Source organism: Aptenodytes patagonicus, chromosome 5 (assembly GCF_965638725.1).
Source record: "Aptenodytes patagonicus chromosome 5, bAptPat1.pri.cur, whole genome shotgun sequence".
NCBI lineage: Eukaryota > Metazoa > Chordata > Aves > Sphenisciformes > Spheniscidae > Aptenodytes > Aptenodytes patagonicus.
Window position 1 is genome coordinate 52,786,377 of NC_134953.1, and position 12,555 is coordinate 52,798,931.

The 12,555-nt window shown below is 59.9% G+C and overlaps 2 protein-coding genes across 12 annotated transcripts in view; one reads left to right on the forward strand and one right to left on the reverse strand.

The window, feature by feature from the left end:
- The first annotated feature begins 91 nt into the window (after positions 1–91).
- PRKAB2 (protein kinase AMP-activated non-catalytic subunit beta 2) lies at positions 92–8,406 on the forward strand. 4 transcript variants are annotated; one of them, XM_076339811.1, is made up of 8 exons: positions 92–152; positions 2,950–3,127; positions 3,370–3,536; positions 4,419–4,512; positions 5,089–5,209; positions 6,447–6,580; positions 6,893–6,961; positions 7,456–8,406. In XM_076339811.1, the coding sequence occupies exons 2-8, from the start codon at positions 2,966–2,968 to the stop codon at positions 7,531–7,533; spliced, it is 825 nt and encodes a 274-aa protein (XP_076195926.1). In that variant the 5' UTR covers positions 92–152; positions 2,950–2,965; the 3' UTR covers positions 7,534–8,406. The 4 variants fall into 4 exon arrangements, with proteins under 4 accessions (XP_076195926.1, XP_076195927.1, XP_076195925.1 ...); XM_076339812.1 differs by lacking the exon at positions 92–152 and adding an exon at positions 193–217; XM_076339810.1 differs by lacking the exon at positions 92–152 and adding an exon at positions 1,840–1,988.
- A 199-nt stretch (positions 8,407–8,605) lies between these two features.
- The window catches only part of PDE4DIP (phosphodiesterase 4D interacting protein), a 35,487-nt gene continuing 31,537 nt past the window's right edge, over positions 8,606–12,555 (reverse strand). For 6 of the 8 annotated variants that reach the window (XM_076339804.1, XM_076339802.1, XM_076339803.1 and 3 more), the window contains 10 exons: positions 12,011–12,232; positions 11,702–11,842; positions 11,432–11,551; positions 11,162–11,339; positions 10,953–11,077; positions 10,608–10,709; positions 9,853–10,427; positions 9,636–9,774; positions 9,466–9,512; positions 8,606–9,166 (listed from right to left, as the gene is read on the reverse strand). In XM_076339804.1, coding sequence (XP_076195919.1) covers positions 9,134–9,166; positions 9,466–9,512; positions 9,636–9,774; positions 9,853–10,427; positions 10,608–10,709; positions 10,953–11,077; positions 11,162–11,339; positions 11,432–11,551; positions 11,702–11,842; positions 12,011–12,232 — 1,682 coding nt within the window. In that variant the 3' untranslated portion in view covers positions 8,606–9,133. The remainder of the gene's footprint in view (positions 9,167–9,465; positions 9,513–9,635; positions 9,775–9,852; positions 10,428–10,607; positions 10,710–10,952; positions 11,078–11,161; positions 11,340–11,431; positions 11,552–11,701; positions 11,843–12,010; positions 12,233–12,555) is intronic. The other 2 variants (XM_076339800.1, XM_076339805.1) reach the window with 1 other exon arrangement.

Below are 12,555 nucleotides of genomic sequence, written 5' to 3' on the forward strand. Positions count from 1 at the left end.
GAAGCGGGTCTGCGGGGGGGGGGGGGGGGGGGGGCGCGGTCATAGAGCGGTGCGCGGGGGCGGGCCAGAGCGCCCCGCAGAGGCTGGCGGTGGCGGCGGGGGGTGTCGCCATTTTGGACGGAGGCGGAGAGCGGGGCGGCGGCGGCGGCCAGGTGGGGCCGGGCCCGCGGCGGGGCCGGGGGGTGACAGCGGGGTGTCACGGCTGGCCAGGCCGCAGGTGGGTGGGTGGGTGGCAGCTGGCCGGGCCTTGCTTGGCCGGGCGCTGCTGCGGGAGATGGTGGGTGAGGCTTGGCTGGGCGTCCCCACGGGTGACACTGCGGTGGGCAGCGGTGGCCCGGACCCCGCTGGCGTGGGTGACCCCAGCCGTGCCTTGCAGCCGGCTAGGAGCCCCTCGGGAGGGCCCTGTCCCTTGCCGGTGCGGCCCGCTTCTCCTCAGGGCCATGGCAGACACCGCTTCACTGTGACCTGGCGGGGAAGGGGAGCGGGCAGCCGTGGGCCGAGTGTGCCGTGACAGCCCTGCCCCCGCCCCGTGGGCTTTGCAAAGCCCTCGTCCCAGCCATGCCTGCTTGGCACGAGTCCGGGGGAGGGAGACTTTCCCCGGTTTCCCACCTCATCCCCTTAACCTTACGGCAACCTCATGGCTGAGCTCTGGTTCCCTTCTCCGAAAGAGGTGGGCGAGTCCAGGCGAATCAGGCTTCCCTGGGTAACTCCAGCACCAGGAGGTGTTAGCCGAGCAGGTTGTGGGCAACTGAGGGTGCTGAACAGAGACCCCGGCTCTCCAAAATAAACCCTCTCAGGCTGGCTGCCAGTGTATCCTGGTGCGGGTCACTGGCTGGGTGGGAGAGGCAGCAAGTGTCACACATTTCAGGGGGAACTGGTGTATTTTGCATGTCATTTTCAGAAGCAAAGTGGAGAGGTGAGGCTGGGTGAAACTGAAGGGGCCTTGTGGTCGGGCCAGCAGGCACCCATCTTACCACGGACTGCAGCTGGCAGCGGCTTGCTGTCAAACTGGGAGCAGATGCGCTGAGACGCTGCAGAGGTTTGCTTGGGCTTTGGTATGGGCAGCGTTTCCATTAGTGACTTGGATGTACTTGTGTCACACCATCAGAGCATGCTGTGCTACAAGGGCTTGTCTGAACGCAGGAGGGTTTGAGCTGTAGAAGTTAATTCAGTAAAACCAAGTACTGCAGGCTATGCTCAAAGAGCTCGCTGTCCCAGCGCGGCAGGGTGCCTGCGTGCACGATGCAGGAGGTGGGGTGGTCTTGTCTGCACAGGGTTTTGGATGCCACGTGCCAGAAAGGAGCCACCGCTTGGGAGAAACCTCAGGAGGTGTTTGGAGAGCGTGACCTGTAAGGGACAGCCAGAGGGACTGGATTTCTTTTAGAGAAGAGAAAGGGAAGCTTTCACATCTGTTAACACCTGCACGTATCTCTCAGGTCTGTCTTGGTACAAGAGGATGTTCAGCCTTTCCTACCTTCTTCCCCGTAGATGGGAAGTAAGGGAGCCTTAGCGGAGATACTGGGGAAGAAGCTCCTCAACAGCAGGTCTGGTGGCGCAGGGGCAGGTTTTGTGAGGAGCCAGCTGAGCCTCCTCTGGGGCAGAGGGGGAAGATGTCAGAGCAAGTGGTGCAGCTCATCTAACCTGGATCTTCAAGTACACTTGATCTTCACTGAGAGGAGAGGGGGTGGAGGTATGGGTTAGCTGTCCTCTCGAGCTGCCTTTTAGCCCTCAGGATTTAAGAAATACTTTAGTAATTGCTCTGTAATGTTCTAAAGCCTGGCTTTGGCTGGCAGCCTTGCCTGGCACCCTTCATATAACTTGATCTTCTAAACAAATCCTCAAATGTCACAACTAAGTGCATGAAGCAAGGCTGGCTGTCCTCTTGCCTTGCCCTGCAGAGCCCGTGATCAGTGCGGTAAGCTGAAAGCTGCAAAATAAGCCTGGGAAGGGGGCAAGAACCCCGATCCATCTCAGCTGCTGGAAACTGGGTAAGGCCTGAAGAGTCCCATGTAGCTTGTGGTGGCTTTGTTGTTTGTCCTGAGAGGTGTGTAGTTGTTCATGGCTTGGCGCTGTATGGCCAGTTCTTCTACTTTGCCTTCTCTGAGCTAGGTGAGATCGGGGATGACAGCCCATCTCCAGCTGCAGAGTGGCACTGAGGCGGCTGGGATTGCCTTTCCCTCGTCGTGTGCCTCCGGATGGCCGGGCAGACACCGGAATGCACGGCATGGTACCGCTGGTTAGGGTCACAACAAGCAGACCTCCTCGCCTGCGCTGTGCCACAGCTGACATGGTGGCTTGCCTGGTGAATCATAAGTGAATGCTGTCGAGAGCTGAGCTTTTTGCAGACACCATGGCATTAGCCCCACGCCTTGGCCAAGCTCCAGCTTGGGTGATTCCACTCGGACACTTTAAATGCTCCTGTTGCCTTTGCCAGGCGCAAGGCTCCACTCTTCTGTCTGTGAGCTCTTGGAGACTTGCTGGGAGCTGTTAAACAGCTGCTACTTTCACTCTCCGGCTGTTTTCTTATTGGATATAGGGGATTTGCCTGTAGAGCCTGACTGTGGGACTGTGAAAGAGGCTCTGTTAACGCCAAGCAATTGATTTGCCAATAAAGGTTGGCTTTATTTTTCCCATCAGCCCCTCTACTGTGCCGGCTACTGAGGGCTTGTGTGGGATGCAGCATAACTAGTATCGGTTTTGGAGTATAACAATTACCAGCTTAACTAGAGTGATGGTTCATAAGGCTATGGCTATAATTAGGTCAAGCTGTCTTGCTTGTTAAATTTCCCTTCAGCTCCCAAACTTGGCAGTGGGAATGAACTCTGGGCCTTTTTTAGGATTGCTGTCAGTCTCCCCTGGCAAAGAGCATTGGGGAGCAGCGCCTTTGCTCCTCTCCTTGCTGCCGGAGCCCATGAACACAGGCACACTGATGTCCTCTCTCTGTCACAGGGGCTGCTGAGCTGTCATGGGGAACACCACCAGTGAGCGAGTGTCTGGGGAGCGCCATGGCTCCAAGTCCCACCGCTCGGATGGCTCCGGTGCCCCCCACCCTGCCAAGGAGCACCCGCACAAGATCATGGTGGGCAGCACCGACGACCCCAATGTTTTCAGCTCCCATGACTCCAAGGTAGGGGCTAGCTGCTGCCTTCCCTGTCCTGCCCTCTGGGGCCCTGGCTGGGGCTTCAGCTCACTGGCTGTGCGGGGCTGCAGTCCCAACCATGTGAGGGGTCTGTAGAGAGCTGGGAGGCTGGAGGAGCTCTGCGATGTTCTTGTCTGGGACGTGCAGGTGGGCTGGTAGAGGCCAGGGAGAGATAAATGTGGTCCCGGTTGTCTCTGTGTCTCAGTCAGGCTCTGGTTTTCTTTGCTCAGATTCCTGGGGACAAGGAGTTTGTGTCATGGCAGCCAGATCTGGAGGAGTCAGTGAAACCGTCCCAACAGGCTCGTCCCACTGTCATCCGCTGGGCCGATGGAGGCAAAGAGGTCTTCATCTCCGGATCTTTCAATAACTGGAGCACCAAGATCCCACTCATCAAGAGGTAGCCAGTCCCTCAAGTCACCCTATGTTCTCCTCTGCTCCATTGCAGGGAGTGTTTTCCCTTCTCTGTGCTGGTTGCTGTTCCCTTTGCTCACCTGGCTTTTCTCAGTTCACCCAAGTTGGAGGGTCTGAGCACAAATACATAGTCAGCTTCTTCCCTGGGTGGTGCTGCTGTGGCTGTGGGAAGTTGTGAAACAGAGGGACAGGACAGGATGGGCCACTTTGCTTGCCCAGGTGGATATCACACAGCAGCTAATCCTGGCAGCAGAGCCCTGCCCAGGTATGCAGCAGTCCCCTGGAAGCTGTCAGCTCTTCCCTTGGCTGTGGCCTTACCCCATGCCTAGTTGTGTTGTTGCCAGCGGGGGTTGGTTGTTTATCCCTCACGTGTCTTCCTGCCCTAATGATGTTCTCGCTGTTCTGCAACACATCTGTGATTTTCATGGAAACACTGTGTAGGACTGTGGGCATAATCCCAGCAAATCATCTGGAATGGGTTATCTCAATTGCAGGCTTAACAGAGCTGCTACGCTTGCTGCCCCCATCCTGCAGTGCCAGTGCAGGGTTAGATGCTTCGCCCATGCATCCTTCCCAGTGTGTCTTGCACAGGGTGTCTGTCACATCGACCTTCCCTGGGTGTGCAGGGCTGGACTGCCTCTTGCACTCCTTGCGGCTGGACTCCTAGAGCTAGTGCTCTGAATGCTCGCGCCTGTTGTATCCATGCTTCAGATCACTGACGATGAACAAGCTTAACTCTGCATGCAGGTGTTGGGGTGGAGGGGCTGGGCAGTATGTGAAAAAGTGCCGTTTTCTGGGACCCCATGGAAGAGCAGCATCCAGAGCATCACCAGGGTAATGCTGTTGCACGTCTGTTCTCTCTGCACAGCCACAATGACTTTGTCGCTATCCTGGACCTCCCAGAAGGAGAGCACCAGTACAAATTTTTTGTGGATGGCCAATGGGTCCATGACCCATCTGAGGTAACTCTCAAAGCTTTATCCCTGCAGATCTTGCCCTCTTCAGGGGACTAGACGTGATGTAGCTGCAGCAGAGGGGGAGCAGGAAGAGCAGAGGGTATCTGCCAAAACGAAAGGGGCATCTCCATCGCGTGAGTCCTTTCAGAGGCTGGTTCCTCTGGGCTTAGACAAGCTGTATGGGGGAGTGTCGGGGAGGTACTGAGGGGCAGGGAAACCACCAGAAGGCCTTTAAGCCCCATTCAGAATTGACTACATGAGAAGACAGGCCATGGGGTCAGCATTCAGTTGCAGGTTCTCCTCCAAATTGAATCACGTGGTAGCAGCATGGGAAGGAGAGGACACTTACCATCGGCATGTAGCAGGATGGAGGATGAAAATAGGAGGTGATGTAGGAGCCTGGGAGTAAAGGGAAATCTGCAAGTGGAGATCTGCAAGCATAGAGCAGAGCTAGACACTGGCCACCTGTGCTCTGAGGTAATGGTGCAGCAAAGACAGCTTGGGCCAGGAGGATCTAGGAAGCATTGAGTGTGCTTCGATTGGAGGTGAACATAGGAAGACTCTTACCTCAGTTCTCTCCAGCCGGTGGTCACCAGCCAGATGGGGACGATTAATAACCTGATTCACGTCAAGAAATCTGACTTCGAGGTGTTCGATGCTTTGAAGGTGGATTCCCTGGAGAGCTCAGAAACCTCAGGTCGGGGTGAGTTTTTGTGGCATTACAGCTTTGCATGTGCTATTTTCTACCTCCTCTGCTCTGAGACTCACTGCTCTGGGGGTGAAGAGACCCCCTGAGCAGAGGTGTGGGCCTGCACCCGGGAAGAGTAGTATTTGGCAGCATGTCCTTGGCAGCCCACAGCTGAGGCCTCGTCTCCATGGAGGGGCTGTGCTGGTGTAACTCGTTCTGTGCTAGCACCATCCCAGAAGCAGGGTCAGTGCCTGTGCGCGGCTGAGGCAGCCATTTCAGACTGGTGAATGCCGGGAACATCACCCCTTTCTGTCTGCTCAACTGTGAGTAAGTCATCTGATCTGGGGTACAAGCTAGGCGAGAGCAGGATCCAGGTTATTTTCAGCAGCCACTCTTTTGTTTTCATGCCAAGGTAATTTGTACTAGTGCTAGCACATCAGAAGCCTCCCTCTCCACTTGTGTTACAGCAGCAGGTTAGGTTACCATGCGGACACCAGCAGTGCTGGCTCGGTGTATAATGCCGGCAGATAGCTCAGTCGTGTTTCAGTCCAGGACGCTCTGAGTGCGGCCTGCTGTCCCTGCTACAAACCCCGTCTCAGATATAGCCTCAGCTCCACGTCCTTGCCCAGCCTGGGCAGGAGATACTTTGTTGGAAAAAAGCCAGCAAGCAGCAGGAGCTCCAGGGAGGTGGAGCGCTTCTGGGTGCTGGCTGTTCCGAAACAGATCAGGTGTGGCTGGGAGATAGGCCAGTCCAGCTTCCAGTGACCACAAGCTCCTGCGGTCCCTCACATGGGCTGAGCAGCTGCTCAGTTTGGACTTCCCATTTGCCCTTTCTGGGACCTCCTCACCAGGCAGTCCTGCAGCACCGAGAGCATGCAGGAGTGCTGCTTGCTGTGCCCCTGCTGCAAAGGGTACAGCTCTGGGGCAAGCTGGCTGTTTGCTGCAGGGAGAGGGACCCAGTTGTGCTGAAAGCCGTGCGCCGGGGTCTTGGGGTGGATACCACAGGGTGCTTGTGTTGTTGTCAATGCACATACCAGCTTACAGCCCTGCTTGGAAATGCCCAGGGCTCGCCTGGCTGCTTATTCCTCTGTGAAAAGGCTGAGCTGTTGCTATAGAATACATGGCCATGGCTCATGGACGATGTTTGTGCCTGAAAGACCCTGCTGGGTCCTTCTCAGCATTTTGGGAGCTGCTCTGTGCTCGCCAGTCCTGTTTTAGCCATTTCATGTCTCCTCCCGTCTCTTCTCTTTAGACTTATCAAGCTCACCACCTGGTCCTTACGGCCAAGAGATGTATGTATACCGGCCCGAGGAGCGCTTCAAATCCCCACCCATCCTCCCGCCTCACCTCCTCCAGGTCATCCTCAACAAGGACACCAATATCTCGGTGGGTACCAGCATACTGCCTGCACACAGAGAGCCACACTGGGGTTGGAAGGGGAGTCCTGTCTGCAGGGAGCCTGATCTCCCCTTGGCTGGTGCCTGGACCTTACCATTTACTGGGAAAAGCATCACTTTTCACATTAACCACTCTGGTTTGGCCCCTTGCTCTGCCTGGTGCTTAGCTGAGCTCTGTTCCTGTTCAGAACAGCCAGAGACACCAGCAGCTCAGATTGCCTGAGATGGCAGCTCCCTGTGATGGCTGGGGCTGGGGGGATCAGGGCTCTGCTGTTCCCCTGTGACGCTCCTCTTGTCCTAGTGTGACCCAGCACTGCTGCCCGAACCCAATCACGTCATGCTCAATCACCTCTATGCGCTCTCCATCAAGGTAAGGGCAGGTCCTGCAAGACCGCTGGATGAGGGAAGGGGAGCTGCTGTGGCTCCCAGGAGCCTGCAGCACCTGCAAGGATCAGAACCTGGACAGCCGTGGGGTGGAGACAGTGGTGCAGGGATGGGAGGACCCACACGAGGACAGCTTGGCTGCCCAGTGAAGTGTGGCACACGCAGGAATGTAGGTTGTAGTCTCCTTACAGCCCCTAGTTCCCTGTAGCTGCCTCCCCACAGTGTGGTGGAGCTGGGTAGCCCTAGGCTCTCCTGTTGCGTACCAGCCCCTTCCCTCGCTCTGCCCTGGCTCCGTCGTGGGTGTTGGACGTGTCTTGCTGGCTGTGAGGCTTGGGACAGCAGGGACGGGCTGGGGCTGCTCCCCAGCCCGCAGAGCCCTCTTCCCAACGGCTGCCTTGGGGGTGCCGCGCTCCCGAGCCAGCGCAGCCAGGCTGCGCTAAGCTCTCCCACCTGCTCCTGCTGACGCTGTGCCTCTCGCAGGATGGTGTGATGGTGCTCAGTGCCACGCACCGCTACAAGAAGAAGTACGTCACCACGCTGCTGTACAAGCCCATCTGAGCCGGGGCCTCGCCCACCCCCCACGCAGGACACGAAACACCGCTTTGTCTGCACACACTGGGCCACGGGACTGTGTGAGAACTGGCCACTGGCTCCAGCCTTGAACCTGGCAGGGACACAGGCCCCAGCAATGAGCCCAAGGCCGCTGGGGCCTGTGACACTGTCCCATCCTACTGGTGTGGTTTGATTTAACCCTTGGTTTCTGCCCACCTACAGCTTCCCTTGGCTTCTGTGAGTCTCTGGGGCCACTTTGTTGGCTGCTCACCAGAATAGCCTTTCCTTGCGCCCGACATGGCAAGGGCTTCACACTACCTGTCTTCTGCAGCCTGCAAGGGCTCCACGGCGGTCCTGGCACTGCCCCCAGCCCAGGCCTCCAGGAACGTGTCCTACCTGCTGAAGGTTGCTGTGCTGTCCTGGTGATGAGCCTCCAAGGCCACCTTGATCCCTAGGGGCTCTGGGACACCCCAGCCTGACCCCTGTCCCGCAGCCCTGAGTGTGGGGCTGCCCCCCTCCTTGTGCTCCCCAGCTTCAAGGAGGGCTCTCAGCTCTGGCTACCTGCAGCCCCAGCCCTCTGCCAGGTTCAGTGTTGAGCCAGTGGGAGGGAGGGTACAGCTGGACGCAGCCGTGCTTACCTGCCGCCGGGACAGCAACATCAAGGACTGAATGCATGCCCCGTCCCCAACATGGAGTGCTCCTGTGGGGCAGGGCTGACCGTCACAGCCAGAGGAGCACCTGCACACGCCCATGCTGGAGGGGGCCTGGGGAGAGCGGAGCAGTGCAGGTACCCCAGAACCCCGGCTACACCGCCTGCTGCCAGAGCAGTGCCACGTGACAGCGTTTTCTCTATTTATTACAGTATTTATTGTTCTCAGTGCTGCTGGCCTGGTGTTGGTGGGGGACTCTGGAGCAGCGAGGGGAGGGAAGGGAGCACCCAGTGGGGTGCAGAGCTGCCCTTGGGGTGCTGGGGTGGAGCTCAGAGCCACCCCCTTGGGGCCAGCTGGTGCCTATGGCACCCTGCGCTGTGGGTAGCTTGGGGAGGGGGGAGCACAGCTGCAGAGATGGGTATGCCAGAAACACCACAACCCAAAGGAAACCTTTATTGGGGACTCTCCAACCACTGAACAGAACATGGCATTTCTTACATCTTCCTCCCGCGCTGGGGCCCCGACATGCCCGGGGAGCCCCCAAAACGCAGCTCCGATACCTCTATCTATATACATATACATACATCTACAAGCAGGGATGGGTACGTAGCAGGGTTACAAATGGGACCAAGTCCCAGGGCGAGAGGTGCACAGCGTGGAGGGCTGTGACGCCCCACTCTAAGCACCGTGGGTGGAAAGGGCTGAGCACTGAAGCATGGCAAAGCCCAAGCCAACAGCTGCTGCTGCGATGCCAGGCAAAGGCAGGTGGAGGGCATGTGACAACCAAAGCAGCCCAAAACCACTAACTGTGTAGCACCGGGCACCCCAGACTCCTGTCCACCCCAGCCCTTGGAGTAGCAGGGACAGGGTCCACTCCAGCCCTCCGGCATGGCATGGCTCGGCAGCCAGCAGGCTGTTCAGTGGCCGGGGGCATCACTCCCTGCCCTGCCTGGGGCTCACGCGACGGACAGGGCCTGCTGGGCCTTCACCTGGCAAGAGAGCATGTGTGGCAATAAGGGGGAGCACTGCCAAGGCAGGCCTGCACCGGAGGACTGCTGTGCCCTGGGGACATGGACACGGAGGCTGGGGACAGCCAAGGAAAATGTCCCTGTGTGCCCCCCCACCCACACGCTACACCCAGCTGGCCCCTCAGCATCCCCCCCCATCAGCCACCGCTCTGCTGGCAGAGCATAGGTGTCTGCCATCTGTGCCCATCCCCAGGGCATCAGGGCTCACCAGGGCAGGGGCACCCACCCCTAGCTCACGCTGGCTGCCAGGGCAAACTCACCTCCAGGTTTGTCCTGGCTTTGCGCAGCACGTTGTGGGTCCTGGTCACTGCGAGGGAGAGAGAGATGGGGGTCAGTGAAGTCCCTGTGCTATGGAGTCACCCCAGGCACATGGGGACCAGGCCGGCTTGGCTGTGCCATCCCGCAGTAGGATGCCACCAGGGCCACGTACGCTGGCTCACAATGAACTGCTCCATGCTGTCCTTGAGCTGGGCTGTGCTGCGCAGCCGCTTGGCTGTGCTCTGCAGAGCATCCTCCCTCTCGGAGAGCTGGGCCCGCAGCGCCGCAATCTCACCCTGTAGTGCCTGCTCCTAGGACAAGACAAGCGTGATGAGCAGCAAGCGAGCATCCAGCCCCACCGCCCTGCCAGCCCCCGGCCCGATGCTTACCTTGCCCTGATGCTGGGCAGGGCCGACGGGCAGCACGGTGCTCCAGAAGGCAGCGAGGAGAGACATGCACTCCTCCAGGATGCGGTGCAGGGTGCTGGTGCTGCCCCAGAGGTGCCCCGTGCCTGCCCACCCCAGGTCCTGTGGGAGAAGGGTGCGGGAGCGGGTGCTGCTGGGGCACCTGCATCCCGCTGCACCTGGGGACTCGCTGCGCCCAGCCCAACACTGCAGGGCAGTGCCAGCAACAGCCCCCAGGCTGGACGCTACCTGCCGCTTGCCAGCCCTGCAAGGCTCAGGGCCGATATTGGGCTCAGGAGCCACTTTATGCATAGTCCACAGAGCGGGGTCCATCCCCCAGCCGCCGCCAGCCCCGTCCTGCTCACACTTTACCTCCTTTCCCGGGAGCGGGCAGTTGGGCAGCCCGAGCGCTGGGTGCATGAGACACATCAGCTCGCGGGCCAGCGCCTTCCCCTCCAGGATGTGCTGCTCCAGGGTCCGGTAGGTGTCCAGGTGGCCGACAACATGAACCCCTGTCGGTCCCTCGCTCTTCCTCACCGGTGGGTCTGCCCCACGTGGCTCTGTGGGACAAGCAGGGCAGGGTAAGGACCACTGCCTGCTCCCCCTGCGGCCCTCCCCATCCCATCCCAGGGCTTGGCTCTGCCCTGGGCTCTCCGTCCCTGCTCAGCAAGGGTGGTGCCACGAGTTTGTCAGGTCTCAGCAGCCCTGAGGCACACGTGTGGGCAGGCTCTGATACCCACCGTCCATCCGCCGGGCCACCAACGTGTCAGAGGGCTGCGGGGAGAAGAGGGGAGCTGCTGAGCTCATGCCAACATCCCGCACTGGAGGAGATGGGAAGCAGCCTGGAATAAGAAGCGTCTGAGCCCCTGTGGACGGCCATGGCTCCATGCCTGGGGCAGCTGAAGAGCCTTCCCTCCCTTGCTGCCTGCCTGCAAGGCCACCGTGTCCCCCCTGCTGCCACGACAGGAGAGGTGTTTGGGACTGCCCAAGTGTTGCAAAGGGGCCAGGCACCCCAAGACCAGGAGCTGGGCAGAAGAGCTGGGGCTGGTGATGGGCTCTGGGGGGTCTGGGTGCAGGTCCCATACCTGCATGGGTCTCGGCGGAGGAGCCAGGGAGGCTCTCATAGACATGCAGCTCCGCACGCAGGGTCTGCAGGAGCAGGCGTTGCTCCTCACACTGCTGCTGCAGGAGTGTCACCATGTGCTGCAGCCTGCAGAGGGGTGACACATGAGTCCAGGGCCGGTCATGCCACCCAGCCCTGCTGGCCCCAAGGCCACAATGCCCCAAGCCTTACCTGTTGTTGTCTTCCTGCAGAGAGCGCCGCTCGTCTCGGAGCTGCCGGACGCTCTCTTGGAGCTCGGCAAGCTCCTCTGCCAGCCTCCGCTGCTCCCCGTGCCTCTGGCCCAGCTCTGCTTCAGCCTCCCGTGCCCGGGAGCAGGCAGCCAGGAGCGCCTCCTGCACTCGCGCCAGCTCTAGGGATGGAGACCATGGAGGTGTCACTGCCACCCCACTCAGCCAGTGCCCTCGGGGACTCAGACCTGGGACGCTGGTAGCCTGGCCCTACCTTGGGAGAGGTGGTCACGCTGGAGCCGCAGGGTCCGGTTGTCCTCACGCAGAGCCTGGTTCTCCCCACTCAGCTGCAGCCCTGGCTCCGGCCCCTGGGCATAGACATCGCTGGGCAATCCTGCAAAGGGGCACTGGTGCTGAGTCTCTCTCCCGACACCCCGCCATGCGCAGGGTGAGTGCCCTCCCCGTGCAATGGGGTGAGCAAAGGCTGGCCCCCGCTCAGAGCACAGGGCTCCCTGGCAGCCCTGGCCCCAGTGTAGCACCATACCGCTGGCCTTGCTGGTGGAGGCCAGGCGGTGTTCGAGCTGCTCCCGGAGCCGGTCGTTGGTGCAGATAGACTCCTCGAGGCGCTGGCGCAGGCTGCGGATCTCCACCAAGTGCTCCTCCAGCAGGTCTGCCCCTGCCACAGCTGAGGAGAAGGCTCAGGGCAGGGATGGCTGTAGCGCCTGCCCCATGCCGTCCCCACTATCCTGCCCCATACCAGAGCCATGTCCCGCAGCCATTCTGGTGACAGGTCTCCTCCCTGTTCCCCCACACCCAGCCGGGATGCCCCCATGCTCTCCAGCATGGACCTTACCTGTTAGCTTCTGGCTGGAGGGATACCCCAATGGCAGGGCCCCGTAAAGCGGCTGGCCGGGAGGGGGTATGTCCCAGAGGGCACGGGTCTTGGTGGCCCCGGGGATCTCAGCCAGGCTCTGCAGTGTGCCGTGTCGGCAGAGCGATGCTGGAGCTTTGCTGCCCTCTCCGAAGGGGCCCAGTGGGGCTGTGGGCTTTGCTGGTGCCACGGGGAGCGTCACACCTGCACACACAAGGCAAAGCAGTGAGGAGAAGAAGGGCAATGAGTAGGGAGGAAGATTGGGGGTTACACACTCCCGCCATGTACTTTTTGCCCCCTTCTCACTCTGCCCAACAGTGCAGCCCCACGTACCCCCATGGTGATCCCCCATCATTGACCTTCTGTCCTGGTCAAACCCGTTCCCCCTGAAGAGCAGAAGAGGCTCTCCCAGGGCTTACTGATTACATGACACGAGTTGGAGGGTCTCAGCCCCACTCCTACACAACAATTAACCAAACCAGCCCTTTCCCAGGGGCCCTAGGATGTGCAAGTGCCCACACCAAGGG